This window comes from Lepisosteus oculatus, chromosome 2 (genome assembly GCF_040954835.1).
Source record: "Lepisosteus oculatus isolate fLepOcu1 chromosome 2, fLepOcu1.hap2, whole genome shotgun sequence".
NCBI lineage: Eukaryota > Metazoa > Chordata > Actinopteri > Semionotiformes > Lepisosteidae > Lepisosteus > Lepisosteus oculatus.
In genome coordinates, this window is record NC_090697.1 from 20,529,474 (window position 1) to 20,551,018 (window position 21,545).

At 38.3% G+C, this 21,545-nt stretch overlaps 1 protein-coding gene and 1 long non-coding RNA gene across 5 annotated transcripts in view; one reads left to right on the forward strand and one right to left on the reverse strand.

Moving 5' to 3' along the window:
- The window catches only part of itsn2b (intersectin 2b), a 90,110-nt gene that overhangs the window by 15,177 nt on the left and 53,388 nt on the right, over positions 1-21,545 (reverse strand). For 3 of the 4 annotated variants that reach the window (XM_015339051.2, XM_015339047.2, XM_015339048.2), the window contains exons 15-29: positions 18,593-18,680; positions 18,152-18,291; positions 17,408-17,488; positions 16,632-16,771; positions 11,789-12,429; positions 11,271-11,392; positions 9,069-9,244; positions 7,765-7,879; positions 5,722-5,918; positions 5,549-5,607; positions 5,039-5,205; positions 3,673-3,718; positions 2,688-2,809; positions 2,030-2,126; positions 1,299-1,490 (exon numbers count right to left, since the gene is read on the reverse strand). In XM_015339051.2, the coding sequence (XP_015194537.2) occupies positions 1,299-1,490; positions 2,030-2,126; positions 2,688-2,809; positions 3,673-3,718; positions 5,039-5,205; positions 5,549-5,607; positions 5,722-5,918; positions 7,765-7,879; positions 9,069-9,244; positions 11,271-11,392; positions 11,789-12,429; positions 16,632-16,771; positions 17,408-17,488; positions 18,152-18,291; positions 18,593-18,680 (2,383 nt within the window). The remainder of the gene's footprint in view (positions 1-1,298; positions 1,491-2,029; positions 2,127-2,687; positions 2,810-3,672; positions 3,719-5,038; positions 5,206-5,548; positions 5,608-5,721; positions 5,919-7,764; positions 7,880-9,068; positions 9,245-11,270; positions 11,393-11,788; positions 12,430-16,631; positions 16,772-17,407; positions 17,489-18,151; positions 18,292-18,592; positions 18,681-21,545) is intronic. The other variant, XM_015339052.2, reaches the window with a different exon arrangement.
- Positions 2,833-16,068, forward strand: LOC107075917 (uncharacterized). The gene is made up of 3 exons (XR_001477386.2): positions 2,833-2,922; positions 4,425-4,472; positions 15,154-16,068. It is a non-coding gene; the product is annotated as an uncharacterized lncRNA (long non-coding RNA).

The window sequence follows — 21,545 nt, forward strand, 5'->3', positions numbered from 1 at the left end:
ACATTTTTGAGCTGTGGCAACTAAATGAGACTCATACTTTAAAAGGCAGTGTAATGGCACAGGAAAGATCACAGAGCATTACAATAATCTTTCCAAAAAGGTCATGTGACTGTTCAATTACAGACAGAAGCTGTTCCTTCACCAATCACTCTATAGTTTGCATCAGATAATCAAACTTCTTGTATTTACGGATAATGATCTTTGATCTCTATAATCTACAAAATCTGAGCCAATATGTTCAAACACTACACCAGAGCAAAGGAAAAAATAGACAAGATAACAATAAGAATCCCGTGGAAACATTCTATAGCTGATCACTGTCTAAGAGGCTATAGAAGACAATCCTGCAAGAATGTATCAACTTCTTGTTTGGGAATCATGCTATCTTGTTGTCAGGTACATGCAGCAGCTGAGAGTGACCATGAACCCTGTCAAAGAGAGGTCTCACACTTCCAAACATACAAAAAGAAGTGGCCCTTTATTGTTTTTAGTTTTATTTCATTTTCTTGAACATGTTTTAACATTTGGCTCAAATCTTGATCATTTTAATTGGGTAGTTTGATTCCTTATTCTCCGAAGACCCATTAAGTATGGATATGAAGTATGGATAAACTGTATTCTTTGGTGACATTTTATTTCAAAGAGGTACAGTCCATATGCAGTCAGATGGAAGTGACCATTTTCCACTGTTTGGATTATTTCCCTTCACAACAGAAATAAGCTTCACTGTTTTAATTTCACTTTTTTTTTATACTTGACTCATTATTAAGGCAGATATCAGTTTTATGTGAAACAATGTTTTTACAAGTAATGCACTGCTTTAAATATACGCTTCTGCTGCAGGACCATGACAAAAAAAACAAACAAACGAACAAGCACAGAAACAATTTCTTCACGAGTTGATCAGTGTTATTCTCATATGTTCAGGGACGTTTAAGCAAACAGCTTTCTTCCCTTTTTAAAAACGTAAATGTGTTTAATAGCTAGTGAAAATTCAGGTTGACTGTACATTTACCCTACAAATGCTAAAAATGTGAAAATATTTATTTCTCAAGGTGTAGATTTCTCTTTGTGGTTCCCAAACCTACAGAAAACGAAATTCTAAGCATGACTTAATTGCTGAAAACCTGCGATTAACAAACATGATATACCTATGCTGCAGATGCTGCTGTGCACCTCAAAACACAATCCTAGTTATCACCCTGGGTTTCAATACAGTAAAATGAATAGCCTTTGGCTTTCCTATGTTGTCCTTGAGGTTCACTTTGCATTAAAAGGTTATTAAACATTTCACTTACATTGCTGACTGGGGTCCGAATCTGTTGTCATCTTCACATAATTTGTTGGAAACAGCCCTGTGATGCCATTGTATTCTCCCTTCCACCAATCAGCGTTGTCCTTGTTGAGCACGTTGATGATCTGACCCTTGGAGAAGCTCATCTCATCCTCATTCGCTGCTTTATAGTCGTACATGGCAATGACCTGGCAAACTGTGTCAAAATAAAAATACTTAAAACGGATAATGCAAATATGGGATATAATAAAGAATATGTATTAAATAAATACACACACTTATTTTGAATACCAAGAGCTGTTCGCACATTTTACTCAGAATCAGAATCATAACCAAGGGATTTCACAACAAGTTAATACACTAAAGACACACCAATTGTGAAGATGTACAAAAAGGTCAGAATAAAGCTTATCTGAAAAACATAAGAACAGTTACAAAAGAGAGGAGGATATCAGATCCATAGCTACTAACTACCATACCTAGCCTGTTTGGCTAATGATCTCATCCAACCTTTTCTTGTGAGGAACAAGGGTTTTGATTTTGACATCATGGCCGGGGAGCTTGTTCCAGACTCTTGTTCTCAGTTTTATTAGTTGGATTACCAGTGTCAGTCAGAAGAGCTTTCTAACTGATATGCCATTCCCTGTTTGATTGGCTACTTATACTTTCCCCTTTTATTTGTTAACATAAGACCTTTTAAACGCAGTCAATTCTCCCTCATGTAGATATTCTTACTTGGGGCTGGGGCTGGAGTTGTCTTGCCACTGCTTGGGCCCAAAATCTTCACATGATTTGCAGGAAACCATCCTTTTTGGCGTTTTTTCCCTCTTGCCTGAGAATAAAAAAATAAACTGTATAACATTACCTTCAAGAAAAATAATTTTAGAGAATGCATTTTGTAATTCCCATATGCAATTATTTTTTTAAGGATGTGTTTCTTTTTTTTAATTTTGAGCACATCTGACATTATTCTAACAATGATTCCATTTAGGAGGTCCTATGTACAACATCTCCAATACAGGATGATACTGTACCAATGCTGCAGATGGCTGCCAGCTTGAATTTGGTCTATATCGTCAGCTGACTTGAAACTGTGACTCTGCAAGCAGTGGTCACTGTTTCAAGTTTGCCATGAAACAGTGTCCCCGAATGTCCATCTGTAAGGCACTGTAAAGCCTGTAGCAGGACAAATGACTAATGGAGGAGAACATATAGCTCCCTTTTTCTTGTGTATTACAGGGGTTGTAGCTGCACTTTCAGTTGTTTCAAAAATAGAAAAAAAACAAAAAGCAACCAGTGCTTACAGCTATCTGACTGTGTTAAACCTACCTCACACGTTAACCAGCTGAACATGAGCTGGATTTTAAAAAACAAGGGACTGCATGTAACTAACCTGCAGCTCCCCAAGCCACCATTCTGAAGAGTTTTTACTGAGGATGAGGATAAGCTGGTTAGGGGCTAAGCTGAGCTGCTCCGTGCCTGTCGCTGTATATGCTGAGGTCACCTGGGCAATCTCTGGAAACCACAAACACAAAACACTCACTGCAAGAGATCAAGTTTCAGATCTGCACATGGAAACCATGCATCTGCTTATAATACAACATTGGAGAATATAATGTATAAAAAGGGTGAGTAAGCATTTTTACAAATACCTTAACCACATCGTGCAGCATTAAGTCATGTAAGCGTTTTCAGCACAAGATAACTACTAATTTTCTCACGTGTATCAAACATCCAAATTCTGTTCAAAACTTCTTGAACATCAGCAAGTATCTTTTCTTGTTCTTCAAAAAACACCCTAATCGGGGTACACAAGGGGTACACAATACTATTTAACCTGGTATCTCTACTCACAAGGTGTTCAAACAGCAAAAGTTCATTCAATTTGAAATTTGAAATTGTAAAGGAAACTTGTAAATAACTGATGAGCAATAATATGACACTACTGTATTATGTATTGGTACTGGAAAAGTGAGAAGGTTTTACTAAGAGTATATCACTGACAAACAGCTCTCTATTGTCCACTCATCATCTTCCTGGATAAAAAAGTACAACAGGCTAAAACACTAACAGAATTCCTCTGATCCATGTGAATATCACAAACAATTTACTTGTAACACACTGGAATCCATGCACTTTATAATTGCTGTTTCTCATTTCAATAAAAGACAACAACAAAATCACACAATCTAACCCTTTCAACAATTTCTGGATTTGCAGTTACTGTGGATATTCCCCCATATTCATATTGAACTCAACCAGACTATTGTACTGTACATGACCATGGCAACTTAAGAACAGGAGGCTGTGGGCTGTTATCCCTTTACAGCTTTTAGAATACATGTGAACCTAGTAACACTGACACACTGGGAATTTACCTGGCTTTTTGCCCGATGCCCCAGTTCTACCAGCAACACCTGAATTCTGAAAATAAAATGACAAGACAAGAACAGGAAAATTCAACAACGTGTTGATTAGAATCAAGATTTTGTCCCTACGCCTTTACAGTACGGTTTTAATACTGTAGAATTTCTGAATTGTAAATGTGGATTATAAAACGCAACTGATGAAAAAAATGAAAACTGTCCAATTGCACTACTTTAAAAATGCTGGGGGGGCTCAAATGTATAAAACAGACTGCTGATACTCCAGAAACTGATCATTTGAGGAGCTGCTTTAATGTAACTCTTCTTTTTCAGTCACAAAAACATCAGCAAGAAAACACAATAAATGCGTATTCTTTTTTAATCCTAACACTCTGAACTCTAACACTCATGGTAAAAATATCTTATTTAATTACTTCTACATAATTTTGCATTATTTATAAAAAGAAAAAATCACTAATTACAATTCTGTTGCGTTGGGGGTAATGGTGGTGGCGCTCATGATTTTGTTGATACTTTCAATCCATCACATATCACATTTCGGACTTTTTTTCTAATACTTTCATGAACATACTTGTGACATTGTACTTGTGATATTAGCATCCATTGTCATAAATTTGTAAAACACGGTAAACACAAACATGTCAACATGATTCCTTTCCAGCCTGCTTCTATATATGGTTGTATAAGAATGTATGTACTTCTGTTGGTGTTACCGATTATGTGCTTTCCTCCTTCATCCACAGTCTGCTGGCCATAAATCATGTGATGACAACCTGGGACTCAGGAATGAGGTCAGCAATGCATTTATTTCTCTGGTGACTGAAATGCAGTACTCACTTGGGCGATGCAAAGCAGCCAATATGCACCAGCAAACACACTACACAATAGGTCAGGAAAACTGAATGCCAGACAGCGAAAGATCAGTGAGAAATGCATTCAGGACACTGGGGTTAACAACCCTACTCTTAGAAACAGTGATATGGGATTGACCAATTTGTTGAATCACACCTCCGGTTACTATGCTGGGGTATTACTCTTGAAAATTCTGGTCCAGTGGTAAGAGTCTTATTTGTCTATCAACACCACTTGCAGCAAAAACATGGTTTTCCTTGGATGTCTCCCATCCACGTAGTGACCAGGTTCAGCCCTGATTAACTCCTGAAATCTGATTAAATCAGGCAACAAGGTGGTAACATGACAAAGTGACTGAACTTCAAAGTAATCCAATCGTACTATGAAAATGACACTCCGGACTGCACTTTCAATCATATAAAAAAAACAAAAATAATTATATTCAAAATTAAACTACAGATCTATGATAACAAATGCCTACGAAGAAATATAAAAGTTTTTTTACATCAGTCTCCTTTGGCTTGACATAGTTTGAGGGGAAAAGTCCGCTTCTGTCGCCAATGCACCCTTTCCACCATTCCCCTTCCCTCTCTGTCACCAGGATTGTGTCTCCTTCACAGAAGGTCAAGTCTCCGGGCTCTGGACTCTCATATGTATAAAGGGCCACATACTCTGTAAAAGGAAATAAAACAATAACTGAATCTTTTTATATAAAGTAATACAGTTATTCCTCTCAAATACAGTCTGATTATTAATCACGATCAGCACTGTCCATATTATGTCTCGCTGCCTGGTTATTAAAAACACCATCAGACCAGAGACTTCCATATAATCCAATACACTACAGTCAGGCAGAAGGGCGTTGACAATATGCAAACACGATAAGATAAACACGATGACATTTTCCATCTCAAACATTAACTGCATTCAAAAAATATCTTGGAGGTTAACATACAGTACATGCAGTTTTATTTTTCTGACTGCATATAAGTTTACACAGAAAATGGCCTTTTACCTTCATGTTGAGTCAGGTCTGTTGGCATCTCAAAACCTTCGACACAGGCATAAATTGGTCTATAAAGAAAGAAATCAGAAAAACATTAGAACGGTTTCCTGGTATCTAATGCACACATGATTTTATTATTTCATAACAGTAAGATAAATAATAAGTTATAATAAAGAACTTACTCATTTTGTGCATCAGAAGCATTCAGCACTTTCACATAATCTTTAGGGAACCAACCCTGGACTCCATTAAGCTCCCCAAGCCACCAGTTCTCCTGCTGTTCTGTCACTGTTATGATATCGTCTTTAGAGAAATTCAAGTGATTGTCAGTCTTTGCAGTCCAGGAGCAGAGAGCCTGGGCCTGAAAGTTAGTAACTACCTAAACACAGGGAGGGGAAAACAAATACAGCAATAAACACTAAAGGTCTAATAAATTGGTTGTGCAAAAAGAGGAAACCTGATTTTGGTTTCACTTGAGTTTAAATTGAAAAAAGAAAACATATAATATATATCAAAGTAGTTCAGGTGGGTAGCTGCGCCAGCATGCGTAGTCTGCAAAGGAACAAGTAATAGGTTTATTCCATGCTGAAAAGAGAAGAGAGAAAACACAACGTTTCAGCTGTGAAGCTTTCTTCAGGTGTGAGCCTTCAGGTATATATTATATATATAAAATACAAAATCAAATTTTTGTTGAAATAGTAACAAGATTATTGATGAGAAAAACACTGGGCTAATCCATTTCTTAAAATGGGTGTGTCTAATGTCATCCTAACTAAGTCACAGAGGAAAATTAGTCTCTAGGAAAATTGGTCTTCTGCATTTTGATCCAATCTAAAAATTGTTCATTTTAGTTTAATCAGATTGTCAGGTCTTTTCTCACTGTTGCGGAGGTATTCATGTAAAATGTTTCCAGCCAATGCACTACAGTCAGGCAGAAGGGAGCTGGTTGTTTGCCTTGTGTTGACTGTGCATTTTGTAGTGTTACAGTTGGTTCACACTGGGCAAACAACTCAGATAGATTCTACAAGCAATACATACTTCATGTTCCTTTTTATGCACTGTATCATGGACTGGCATTTTATTTAAAGAAGCGCAGACTGACAACCCTAATATGCCAGGCCTCCTTATTGACACCTGACAAAGGCCCAACATTTAAAACACTGTGTTTCTCCTATCTATTTTTTAGTGTGGAATTAACCTGTACTTGTTCCTTTGTAGGCAGAACAAGCTGACACAGGTCCCCACTTGAACATCTCCCTACTGATAAGTTGCTAATTGGACCTCAGCACAAGGAAATCACATTGGACAGCAAAAATATAGTACACAGCAATCTTCACACCGCCAACTACTGTACTGCACACCGCCTACTGTACACCCAAAACAAGACTTACCCAGCACTATCACCAGAAGTGCCTTTATACACCTATTGTAGCAGTCTAAATTAACCACATGTGAAATTGTGTCTCTTAGCCCTCCACCAATGAACTAATTAAACAAATACTGCACCTCATGCGAACCTACTATATAGACAGACAATAGAGGCCTTTAAGGCTAGGCACCTGTAACTGCTTTCCCTACTACAGCTGGCCTCCCAAACCCACATGAGAGCACTCATAATCAAATATACACTGAAAGGCAATGCACAGATCACTCCCTAATACCTGACCATTTGTCATCCTGTATTTAACACTTAACATGCAATTGAGGGATAGAGAACAATCCAAAGCAACTTAATAGGGAAACCTGCTGCAAAGCACACACTAGGAAACGAAAGCAGACATACTGTGTACACAAATACAAGCTGAAAAGCAAAATTAATCCCTGCCGCCTCCCTCTGAAAGCTTCTGTGCCACTTAGGCTCTCAACTACTTTCATAAGACCAAATCTGAAATAACACTTAAAACTCAGACAAAATGTTTTTGAAACATTTGAAAATAACCCATTCTTAAAACAACGCCCAGTCCTGGTAAATATAGCTCAATGAAGTAAAGGCCTGAGGCTGAAGGAGAAAGATGATAACATCAGGGCCATGAGAACCGTAGCTGAGAAACTTTGAGAAGATTTTTTTTTAAACTATTTTAAGATTCTGTTCACATTTCAGTTGTGAACTTTCTTACAAACTTGTTCAGACTTCAAAGAATGTTCTCTGCTTTCTTCAGTACACTCATGAGGTACAGGAATAAGAAAGTTGGAAGAAGGTGAACATGCTTCTCCTTCATGCTTACCCGTCCACGATCAGCTGACGAAGAGCCCGGAGAGTGGGTCGGAGTGAAAGCAGAGTTCTGTCCCACCACGCCAGATACTAGCTTCTGCTGGGAACCGGCTTCCTCCTCAGATTTGCTTGATAGACAAAAAAGAGGACACCTGTTATTTCTCCTCTTAACATCAAGGGCTTGAAAGGCAGTGCAAAAAAAAAAAAGCTTTGTAATGAGCTTCATTACACACAAATGATAAGAAAAATTAGTGTAGCCTTGCACTAGCAGATATCTGAAACATCTTTTGATGTATCATGGTACGTTGAACTAACAAACAAAAATAACTTTACCTAGTTTGCATAATCTTCAAACAGCTTCAGTATCTAAAGCATGCTGAGCATCAAAACAAAATAACTGCAACACATTCACAAGGTTATTATTGGGAAAATGACAACCGTTTTTGTAGGTGGTGCGCTTACAGTTTATTGAACAGGCATGACACAGGTAAATTCATTAAGCTGATGTATATTTGTCAGTGACAGGGTCTATCATGAAATTAACAGTAGATATTCGTCTTGTAATAAAGCAGTTGTTACACAAGCAGCAAGAGGATGTTCTTTAATCTGTGAAATATTGACACATCACAATGAACCCCCCAGGAAGTGGGGTGGGTGAGGTCCCAGTACTTAATGTAGCATCATGCAGTAAGGTTGCCATCAATCAATTCTAAAGAATTCTGTAGAAACTACACTCTCCTGGTTTAAAATCACACTTGGACCAACCCAGAGTGTTCTGCATTTTACCAGTCTGCATATCATCGCCACACTCACTGATGTCCACCAGGGTGGTCTCCATAAAACGTATTTATTGCTAATGAACATATTAGGCACCATCAATATCATGGAACCTGTGGCAATGTAATAACACGTGGGCAGACATGAACCAATCTCTGGACCCCGGTGCTATCATCACTGTGCACAAACTATCTGTCATTCAACCAATTATACAGAGATATGACCATTTAAAAATAACTTAATCAAATAATAATACAGTTCATTTATACAACACCTTTCATTGCTCAATATGAATCTCAATGTGCTTCACATAAAAAAGCTAATGGAGAATTCAAGGAACGTAAAATTTACTAATAAGGGAAAAGGTAGGTAAACAATTTACAGTATACTACTGAAAGTTGATAGGCTTTTTTTGTAAAGAAGGGTTTTACGATCTCTTTTAAACCTCTGTTTAAGAACTTGAAAAAAGAACAAGGTCCACACATCAGTCTGTTTGCATGCTTGCTATTTAAAAAAAAACTCCTGAAGAAACCAGCATACCCAGAGAAGACTGAGGTAGAAGAAATGGCTGAGTTCTGAGGCAGTGTGTCCTGTTTGGCGACGGAGGGTGTTTCATTATTACTTGGCTTTTCCACATAGCTTTCTGGAAACCATCCTGTACGTCCCTGGTGACTGCCATAGAGCCAGCCTGGCTCCCCCTTAGTTGTCTCATCAACCTGTAGGATTATTCATTTGGGAAGGTTTATTAATATCAGCATTAGCATTTCCCAGGTGTCTTATTATCCACACATACGTTAAGTGTAGCAGGGATTTAAAAATAATATACTTTTTAACGATCATACAGTAAGCTTATTTAAAAATATAACCAGTGTATGTGTCTTTATAGTACATAAAATATAGTACAAAGTTACTTATTTCTCTTAGTTGCCACAATTCTCTTTTACTGCAACAAATAACTTTAAGGCACAGCACATGACTCCCCCAAACAATTCCAAGTATAGATGTTAAGACCAGATTTTTAATGCATAGAAATATTTTTTCCTTGATTCATACACAATGTAAAGGGGCAAAAATACTTTTTGTGTAACAAACGATTATGAAAAATGAAAAGTGGAAATCTCATTAACTGAGATAACACCCGAATCAATACTTCGTAGAAGCACCTTTTGCGGCAATTACAGCATTGAGTCTTCTTGGTTATGACTTCCAGCCCTGTATATCTGTATATTGGGGATTTTTGACTATTCTTCTTTGCAGATTTGTAAGACCTGTCAAGCTGGGAACGGCTCACTTGTAACATTAGCTATATATTTGAGGTTGTTGTCCTGTTGGAATGTGGATCTTCAATACAATCTAGGTCTCTTTCTGACTGAAGCAGGTTTTATCAAGGATATGACTGTTATTTGTCAGTTTTCTCCATCCTGAAAAGTGCAGCATTCCCTGCCCCAAAAAGCAGCCCCATAAGATGATGCCAACACCATGCTTCATAACTGGAATGGTGTAACATAGGTGATGGGCATTGTTTGTTTTGCACCTGGCAGAGCGCTTTCCTTTCAAGTATTTTTTATTTCACCAGACCAGAGAATCTCTTTTCCGTGTGGTCTCAGGGTCATGGCCTCTTGCAAACGCCAGGTGTGCTATTATGTGGACATTTCTCAGGAGTGGCTTCCATCTAGCCACTCCCCCATAGAGGCGAAATGCTGAAGAATTCTGAGTGGTCTTTGGGTTGTGGGTCACATCTAAAGGTCTTGCATGGTTGTCAGTTTAGGAGGACAGCCTGCTCTAGGAAGAGGCAGGGTGGTTCCGTTTTCTTTCCACTTTTTAATCCTGGACCTGATTGTGCTGTTGAGAACTTTTAAATAGTTTTTATGCCCTTCTCTAGATCTATGCCTCCTCACAATTTACAACTCACAACCCCATCACTGAGTTGCATAGACAGTTCACGGTAGAGTTCCTGCTCTGACATGCACTGTCAACTGAAGGACCTAATTTCTTCTAAAATCATGTCAACCAATTGAACAGATGGACACCGTTCAAGTTTTAGCGTGAGCTACCAAGGAAATAAGATGCATTTAGACTTGATTTGCAGCATCATAGCAAAGAGAGTGAATATTAATCAAATCAAGACATTTCAGTGGTAATAGATTATGAACAGTCTCTGCAAAGCTGAAGTTTAGGATCCTACTATCCTCAGTCTGTTGTCAGGGTTTTCTGAGCAACGTAACTAAGGTTTCCTGGATCTAGCAGATCCAGAACAAATGCCATCAAGCATTCAAGGTTATGATGTCAATGGCATTTGTTACATTTTTAATGCCAATAAGTAAATTTTAAAATATTATACAATTATTTTCAGAACTTTCTTCTCAAAAAAGATTTTTTGGGGAACACTTCCTATCTTGTGGTGATTCTCTGGTTGTTTTCAGATGAGGATGATGTAGAATGAACACAGTCAATGTTTTACAAAAAAAATGTTTTCAATCACTGGATATGAATTCTCTTGAAGTAGGTCCATATCATTCTTGGCAGAGAATGCTGCAAAGACAACCACGTAAAAGTAGTCCCAGCCCCCACTACTCCCTGTGACATTTTTCTAGATTGGGTTGTAATCCCACAGAGTAGGACTCCTAAATTTATTTCATCCATCATTGTAAAAGCTAAGTCAAAATGGCAGCTTAACTTCTTTTCCATGTAACAAGTATATGAACAACACAGAATGTGAAGTAAGAATGAAATAAGTCCTACCTCAATTAGGTCATTTGTTTCAAAGGTGAGCTCATCAGTATTTCTTGCGGCAAAGGGATAGAGAGCTCTGTAGGTCACAAGAAATGCCGATTTCCGGTGTCCTTTACTCACAGGCCTTGTCCCTGAAACCATATTGAATGTACTAGTAAGTATTACAGTAGGTGCTCCATTAATAATGCTTTCATTTGTGTTCTGCATTTTTACTTAATTTCATTTTTATGCTTTTTATTGACCACTTAACACACAGTCAAACCTAGTTTCTAAATTTACACAAGGTCCACATATCAGCATAATGAACTATATTTCTGAAAGCTTTTACATTAAAATATTGGGGAAAAGGTAATAAGGAGAGGTCTTGTTCAGCACTCAGTTGTGAGATTTTGGAAACATTGACTAAGAACCAAAGCAGATCTTTCAATGGCAGTTTTTGCTCATTTCAAATGTACATTTAAGGGTGATGCTGAAAATTCTGGTTCTAATAGTTAGGTATGTTTTTATGATTATGCCATCTTCCTTACCTTTCCGAGAATTTTGCCTTTCGTCAATACCCTTCAGAAGGGCGGAGAGTTTCTCATGAATGTCAATCTTAGTGCTGGTAAATGGCTCGGAGTTCTGCTGCTGCTGCTGCTGCTTCCTGGACATTTCTTCCTGGAGCTGTTGTCTCTTCCTCTCCTCAGCATCCCTGACTGCGGCCTCCTCTGCTCTTTGCCGTCTTTTTTCCTCCTCCTCCCTGTTGCGCTGCTCTTCTAGCCTCCGTTCCTCCTCGCACCGCCGCTTTTCCTCCTGCCTCCTCCTCTCCTCCTCCCTCTCCCTCTCCTCCTGCCTCCTCCTCTCCTCCTCCCTCTTCCTCTCCTTCTCCCTTTGCCTCTCCTCCTCCTCCCTCTTCCTCTCTTCCTCCCTTCGCCTCTCCTCCTCCCTCCGCCTCTCCTCCTCAGCTTTTCTGCGCTGCTCCTCTTCCCTCTCCCTCCTCTTCCTCTCCTCAGCTGCCCTCCGCTCCCTCTCGGCGGCCTCCTCGGCCTCCCTCTGCCGGGCCAGGGCCTCCTGCTCCTCCTCCTCCCAGTGCTTCTGCAGCCTCTCCTCCTGCAGTCTCCGCTGCCTCTCCTCCTCATCGCGCTTCACTTTCTCCTGCCACAGCCTCTCCTTCTCCAGCTTGGCTCTCCTGTGCAGACAAAAACAGACAGGGATTGAGCAGGCAAACATCTGGGGGAGACTTCCTGCTCAGGAACCTGCAAGACACGCTACGCAGGGATCAAAGTCAAAATTTTGTTTTCCATCTGCCTAATGTCACTGCTCTTTAAACCAAAGAAATTACTCCTTGCTAACAAAATATCTGTTTGTACAGCTATCGGGCTTTCATTGAAAAGAATGTGCAAGGATGTAGCAAATCACTTTGTTTTAGCTGAACACCAAAAAACAATCAAACCAGTAGTCAAAACTCAGCTATCAAAATGCTGAATAATTTTTGCTTTTTCCCCCTTGTTGAGGAACACCTGTTCTGAAGAACGTGTCTTGACTTTTTAAAAATGTGAGATGTGTTTTAAAAATGTGAGGTTACAAACAGGAAATGACTATTTGGACCATCTAGCCCATGGTAGCTAATGGATGCCATAGTATCAGCTTCAAGGAAATAGCTGGATAGTTTGTTCTGTTCTTCCAAAGCCCTTTTCATAAAGGAGGTTTAAACACACTCCCACACTCCATGTTTTAGCTGTTGATTCTGAAGAAGTCCATTGGGTTGACTTCCTCAAGGCCTTGGAGGATTTTTAATACAGTCGACGCGGAACTCACGTGGGCACAGCCTCATGTGGTTGGCTCCGGAAAATAAGCAATATTGAAGAAATGCTTTATTCTCTGAAACATTTGTCAAGCACACCTACAAGAGCTAGTTAGTGTGCCTATACAGTTGTCTTATTTACTTTTATTATATTTACTTTTATTTACTGTTTTATACTTATATTTAATATCTTGAACAACCAGAAGAGGTTAGTAAGGTTTTTTTTTTTTTATAAGGGTTGGCAACTGGCAATCCACTGACTCTAAGGAGGTGTGAGCCTGGTCAGTATCTGGATGGGAGACCTCCTGGCAAAGCTGAGGTTGTTGCTAGAAGGGGTGTTAGTGGGACCCGTAGTGGGGTGCCCACCCTGCAGTCTGTCTGGGTCCTAATGTCCCAGTATAGTGACAGGGACACTATATTGTAAAAAGGTGCTGTCCTTTGGATGAGACGTAAAACCAAGGTCCTAACTCTCTGTGGTCATTAAAAATCCCAGGGCGTTTTACAAAAAGTGTTTTCCCAGGTGTCTTGGACATATTTCACATTGGCCTTTATCAATCAATCATGGCCTCCTAATAATAATCCCTATCTATGAATTTGTCAGCCTGTTTTTCTCCCCACTGGTAGCTGGTGTTTGGTGAGCTTACTAGGGCATTATGGCTGCTGTTGCATCATCCAGTTGGGTGCTACACATTGGTGGTGGAGGGGAGTCCCCATTACCTGTAAAATGCTTTGAGTGGAGTGTCCAGAAAAGCACTAAATATAAGGAATTATCAATAATTAGTTTGCCTTTTTTATTGCTTCCCCACGTTACCTAATCCTCCTAACAATTTGGTTTTATCTGCAAACCTGTCTAGTATACTAATTATACCAGAATCCAGATAATTCACCTAATTTAGGAAGAATTGTGCTCCTAGTGCACATCCCTGAGGTACTCCATTAATTACATCAGTTTGATCATTCTTGTCTTATATATAATGCTTTGCATTAATCAAATATCAGTCCAAACATTCATACCTCTCCAAAAGCCTACCTATATAACTGGAGAATTCTTCTTTTATATCAATACCCTTCTGAAAATCTAAATTCACCATATCATATCAGGTTCTGTGTACATTCTTTGCCATTGTTGCTTGTTTGAAGAAATTAACAAATTAGTTAATCTAATTGTTGAGTATTCCTTAGGGTCCCTATAGGAAACACTTTTGCCTGTTCTATGCCTATTTACTTTTTTTTTGTGAACACCCAAGTGAAATACTTATTCAGTGTTTAGTCAGCCTTCTCCTTTTCATTAGAAGTTTTACATGATTGTCCCAGATACGCTTCAGATAATCCTTCACATTCGTTTAATTGTTGTTGTGCAGAAATGATCTTTTTTATTTATTTTTACCTTCACAGCAATATTTCTTTCCATCCCTCAGGGCCATTCCAGTATCCTTTTTATTTTGCCCCTGGCAAATCACTGTGCTCCTTTTCTTTTACTGGATACTGTGGTGTTTTTTCCCTTAGATTTTCCCAGATGTATTTGTTCATGAAATACTATTTCTTGAGCTTTTTAATTTACTCATTCTTGGGATACATCCATCATTATCCACTGATTCCATATATCCTTGTTGTCTCTTTCTTGCAAATTTTGCTTTACTGAAATTGTAGGCTTTTCATTTTGACTCTACCCATACAATTTCAAAATATATTTCTAAGCATATCATATTCTGATCACAGTTTGCTAATGATTCTATCACTTGTATTCATCTCACTGCCTTGTTTGAAAAGCCAGGATGAATAATTGCATTAATAACCACAACTACCATTTCAGTTTCTGAAGCAGACATTCGCAGTTTCTATAAGATTCTATATTTTTTTCTAGACTACATGGAGTGTAAGGAAGTCCTCCAAAAAAACAAATTATTTTGTACATTAATTCATAATCTGAAAACTCCTTTTAACAAATAATGCTACATCACTCCAGTATATCTACTATTGCTGCATTCATCATTAAGCCATGTTTGTGATTTCATTAACACCATAATTACCACTTTCCATTTTAGTACAGATGTTACTGGTGTCTTTGTGGATCATCATGCTAAGACTACTTGTGCCCATTTTATCCAGATACAATGATCAAGTCTACACAGTTGGCCTTCGACATGGGACGTTTCCAGTCTTCAAGATGGCACGATGTCTTCTACACACCATACACTTTGCATTTTCCTTTGCCTGGTACTGTTATGACTGCTGGGAAGACCATGTTTCTTCACATTCTTTGTTTTGTTTCCAAAATGTTTCAATATGCTACAGAAGGAAAATCTGTATCTCCATAGACTAGGGAGTCTCTCTACTCTGTGAATGATATCAGCTACTTCTCCAATGATGACCACTTAACATTTAAAAATGTTGACAGTACTGGCACTAATTTGTAAGCCAGTGTCACACAGAGACCATTATGATGGTGTCCTAGGAGCTATTGTCTTCAGCTCCTGCATTCTGGCTGCCTGGTCCTGGTTGTTTTTAATGTATTATTGTGTGGTGAAGTTGGGATGGAGTGCCAAATTTTATTTCCTGTCACCACCTGAGACCAGCTTCTCAATTTCCATTTGTTGTTTCTCCGACAATTCAGGGTGCACATTTCTGTGAAAGTGACTGAAAGTTGGTTTTGTAATTTCTTCAGTTTCTTGAAATCTTTTGAGCTCCTTCAGCTCCCTGTCCAGGATGTAATATTTTTCAAGTAGCATAAGGATTTTGCAGCAGTTACCATAGATGTAGTCTTGCAGTTAAGAGTATCTCCAAGATTTTCCAATAATAGTATTATCTGTTTACTATATCATGCCAGAACAAGTTAAAACAAGAAATCAGAAACTATGAATACATAAAACTTTTAATATTATTTTGTTATTTTCTGTTATTATTTTATTTTATCTACTGTCCATTTCTGAACAAAAAACTTTAAAATGTCTGTACATACTGTACTAGTTGACTCACCAACATCACTGTCTGCTTATAATATATTGAGTTTTGTTCTACTTCAGTGAGTACAAGAATAAGAATACACAAGAAAGTAAAATAAAATAATAATATTTGAAAGTTTTATTTCTTCACTACATTAATAATAAAGATTTGCACACCATAATGTTAGTTTTCAGGTTTTGTCCATGCATAATATTTTACTTAATATATGAGGAAGAATAGACGGACTCCTCTGACGCCATCGAACCACTCATCTTTAAGTGCATCCCAAGCATCACAGCTTCGTACCAGAGGTTCAACACTTAACAGAAGACAGGCACATCCCAACCTCTCCAACTGCCAGCACACCGGGAGGATGCAGAGGTCCCAGTGTTAGCGGAGAAAAAACAGACGGACGCTTCCCACTATAACCATGGAAACGCACACCACACCAGGTATGCAGCACCACCTTGGGAGTCCCAGTCACAGTTAGCTAGTAACAGGACCCAATCTCAAACCCACAGCTTCTGGATAAAAGAATTCAACCTACGCGCAGACAAGCTACTGTATCAGTTAAGCCACTAGGGAGGCCCACACTCTCTCCTTTTTAAAACCTGTTTTCTAAAATTAAAGGACAGAAGGATCACCTGATGGCTTCCTCCTCTTCCCTCTGTTTCCTCTCCAGTTCTTGCTCTTTGCGCCTTTGCAATTCTTTGATTTTTTCTTCTTTGATCTTGCAGAGCTTATCTAGGGCAGTCTGCTGTTTGTTTTGGCTGTCACGGAGCTCCTGGAAAAATCAAACCCTCATTCTTTATCAAACTACCCTTTCACCACATAATGGAAAGAAAACAGGCAAGGGACTGTTTTACCGACAATTAAAGTAATGAAAAATGTCTTATGTTCTTGCGTTCTTGCCAGCCTGGTGTGTATTTATATTGCTTTCCTTTAAACTCACTGGGAACAGGAAAGGCAAGAACTCAAGAAAATTGATTCCATTAACCTAAAAAAAAAAACATGGTATTCTGGTGCTCAACTCAGAGATAAGAACAGCACTCACCAACTGTTGTGAAAAATATCTATTTTGATTTTGTTCTATAAAAAGAATTTTGGAAAGCTTATAATGTATTTTAAGCACATACAATTATTGACAAGACAGAGGAATTCTAAATTTGTCTCATGTCTTGAAGATCCATGTTCAGATTCTTTACAAATATTAGTAGGTGAGGCAGTAATTCAGAAAACAGAATACAAGCAATGAAAAGCAATGAAGAGAAACATAAAAAATAACTCAAGGAAAACGGATTATATATTGTTTTTTTATGATGGAATGATAGTCACACAAGGTTGAAAGAAATTAGCAAAAACGGGGTTTAATAACGCAGAATGGAAAGGAACACAAAATAAGAAAAGAATATAAAATAACCTTAATTAAGAGGAAGAGATTGCTGAGACAGCCCAGCAAAGAAAGAAGGCACTGAAGGACGCAGTCATCCATATCCTCAAACTGTAAAAATGGCAAGGAAGGAAGAGAGAGTAAAGGGATCAAGTAGCATGTTAACCAGACAGAGACATCTGCAGGATTACTGATTAGTTTCATGTGCTGTTAACAATGGAATGGTGACTGATGGTCCTATTCCCTATTCAGCTGAGAAGTTAATATTCTTCTTGGATGAGGCTTTAAGGCGTCAACTTTGTATAAGGGTTTCTAAAATTCTCCTTCAGTTCTGCTACAACATGTGGTTTTATTGTAAGAAGCATGTAAAGAAAATGACATAAATCAATAATTTTTAAACCCAATATTTTTACTGCTACAGAACCATATGTATGTACATAGATCCCTTGATCCCTTTAATATTAAGATTACTTTATGTACAAGTGTTTTTTAAAGATTGATATATTGTACTCAATTGTCTTTGGCTTCTTCACCACAGGCTCCTGTTTCAAATGGGGAAGAGATCCATTTGAAGCAGGAGCCGAGACAACTGTTATTAAGCCCTATAGCGTTGGAGTTATAAGAAAGGGATACAGTTCAAATTCTAACGGAAATCTTTTCATTGGTAAAAAAAGAACAGTGGGGGAAACAAAGACTTTTATACAGCAAGAAGAGAAACTGAAGACACAAAGTATTGCCTCTCGTGCACCTCTTTTTCATAATTTGAAATCATACCTTGAATTCCTTATTGAATTGATTCATTTCAGCAAGTTTGGCTGATGTTTCCTTTTCCAAAGCATCCAGTTGCTCCTTCAGTTTGCGACATGAGACATCTTTTTCTGTTATATTCTTCTTTAAAGTAGTCACTGCTGAAGCTGTAAAAAATAAATCCATTTTCTTTCAGAGATTATAAAGTCACAGGACAGCAAATTAATGAAAATCCATACTTAAGAGAGAGATAGGAGAAATCACTTTATTGACCATATACAATTTCTTGTAATAGGAGTTTGATTTTTCGCAAATTGTTTTCACTTTTGGCTAACTTTATGGTACAGTCAGTTCGAAAATGGTTTCATGCAAGGTGGCTGCAGGACATATTGTTAGATGTAGTATATTTCATTGGCCCTTTACTTTTTACTTACATATTCCAAAAAACACGATGTGGATTATGCTTACTTTGGAAACCGCTTGATTTCATGTTCCTAAGCTTGTCGTTTAGCTTTTGTTGTTCTGGAACAAGCCGAGAGAGCTCTTTCTGATAATCCTAAAGAACAAAAGGAAATTCTATAAGAAAGATAACCTGACACACTAATTAATAGTGGTTAGTAACATACTGTAATACTGTAAATTTCCTTTACCAAAGGTACTTCAATAAAGTAAGCTTTTAAAACAGTAACATCCATAGTAATATAAAACATACTGTACGGAAGTAAGTAAAAATAGACAGCTGTATACTGGAGCATTATTTTGATTAAAGTAAGCACATTATATAGGCTACATCCTTTGTTCATCAATCAGTATCCTGTGACTAATGCAAATGTAATACCAACAGTAATCACAACAACTCAGTCCCTGGCTACCTTTCCACAACGGCTCAAGCCTCATCGTTAAGCTGTCACTTGTGATCTCTTAGCACTTATTAGCATCCTTCAACAGATACTATACAGTATCACATTACATTGTTTTTAATTATCATACTAGTAATGTAACCTGCTATTTATACCTACTCATTATAAACATAGTGTATACAGCTACAGGATGTTTACATTACTGTTCTGTATCCACACTACCTCTATACTGTCTTAGCCTTCCTATTTCATTAGTTTAAGTAGCACTTGTTTTGCACCTCCAGCTAATGCAAGCCTTACAGTCATTCCACTAGTCATGGAATTCCAGTGCATACTTTTCCCTTGTTTTCATAATTTTACTAGAAGAAAATTACCACTACATAAGGGCTTTTGCAGAGCAAGTAATAATAAAGATAGTGGTGAAGACAGCAATTTTGCATGGAAACAATATAAAGGCAGTGTGCAGTTTAATTAATAGATACTGCAGGTGCACATAATTATTTATTTCTAATAGATGAAAACAATAATATTATTTTAATATTCAAAATTTAGAAATTTAAAATAAAATAATTTAAAAAATGCAAGATTAAAAACTGTGCACATGGTCTTTATAGTCTTGGAAGATGAAATGCTGCCCAATTAGTGTATTCCCTGTATGGAAAATGACGGGATATACAGCTGTCATCATGAAGATCCACTATTTCACCAGTGCTTTTTTTTTCAGATTGACTAAAAATGAACTCCTATTCACCATATCTGCTGAAGATCTGTGTCATCATTATTAGCTATTTGCTAAGAATATCAAAGTCAAAATCAGACCACATACTTTTGTGCAATGTACCTACATCCATCCATTTTGTAACCACTTTATCCCATACAAGGTTGTCGGGAACCTGGAGGCTGTCCCGACAAGCAATGGGTGCAAGGCAGGATACACCCTGGACAGGACTCCAGTCCATTGCTGGATACACACAGAGACACACTCACACCAGTGCCAATTTTCCCAGAAGCCAATTAATCAATGAGTATGAGGATGAAACCCACACAAACACAAGAAGAGCATACAAACTTTAACAAATAGCAGCCCAGGAATTGGACCAGCGCTAAAAAGCAGCAATGCCAATCACAACGCCACTGTGCCACCCACCTTTTCCCTTTTGTCTTGCATGTGCTAGTATATAAAAATCAAAACTGCAGAAATACTGTAGACACTCTACCAAACTCGGTAAAGAAACTGCTTTTTCAAGTCCTTGCACACCAGGATTTACTGTGAGACACATGTGACTGTGAAACATTCAATTAAAAAAGTTAAATCTTTAAAGAGAAGGAATTGATGATATGTACAGTGCCTTGCGAAAGTATTCGGCCCCCTTGAACTTTTCAACCTTTTGCCACATTTCAGGCTTCAAACATAAAGATATAAATTTTTTATTTTATGTGAAGAATCACCAACAAGTGGGACACAATTGTGAAGTGGAACGAAATCTATTGGATTTTTGAAACTTTTTTAACTAATAAAACAATGAAATGTGGGGCGTGCAAAATTATTCGGCCCCTTTACTTTCAGTGCAGCAAACTCACTCCAGAAGTTCAGCGAGGATCTCTGAATGATCCAATGTTGTCCTAAATGACTGATGGTGATAAATAGAATCTACCTGTGTGTAATCAAGTCTCTGTATAAATGCACCTGCTCTGTGATAGTCTCAAGGTTCTGTTGAAAGCGCAGAGAGCATCATGAAGACCAAGGAACACACCAGGCAGGTCCGTAATACTGTTGTGGAGAAGTTTAAAGCCAGATTTGGATACAAAAAGATTTCCCAAGCTTCAAACATCCCAAGGAGCACTGTGCAAGTGATCATCTTGAAATGGAAGGAGTATCAGACCACTGCAAATCTACCAAGACCTGGCCGTCTCTCTAAACTTTCAGCTCAGACAAGGAGAAGACTGATCAGAGATGCAGCCAAGAGGCCCATGATCACTCTGGATGAACTGCAGAGAACTACAGCTGAGGTGGGAGAGTCTGTCCATAGGACAACAATCAGTCTTACACTGCACAAATCTGGCCTTTATGGAAGAGTGGCAAGAAGAAAGCCATTTCTCAAAGATATCCATAAAAAGTCTCGTCTAAAGTTTGCCACAAGCCACCTGGGAGACACCCCAAACATGTGGAAGAAGGTGCTCTGGTCAGATGAAACCAAAATCGAACTTTTTGGCCACAATGCAAAACGATATGTTTGGCGTAAAAGCAACACAGCTCATCACCCTCAACACACCATCCCCACTGTCAAACATGGTGGTGGCAGCATCATGGTTTGGGCCTGCTTTTCTTCAGCAGGGACAGGGAAGATGGTTAAAATTCAGGGGAAGATGGATGCAGCCAAATACAGGACCATTCTGGATGAAAAGCTGTTGGAGTCTGCAAAAGACCTGAAACTGGGACGGAGATTTATCTTCCAACAAGACAATGATCCCAAACATACAGCAAAATCTACAAAGGAATGGTTCACAAATAAACGTATCCAGGTGTTTGAATGGCCAAGTCAAAGTCCAGACCTGAATCC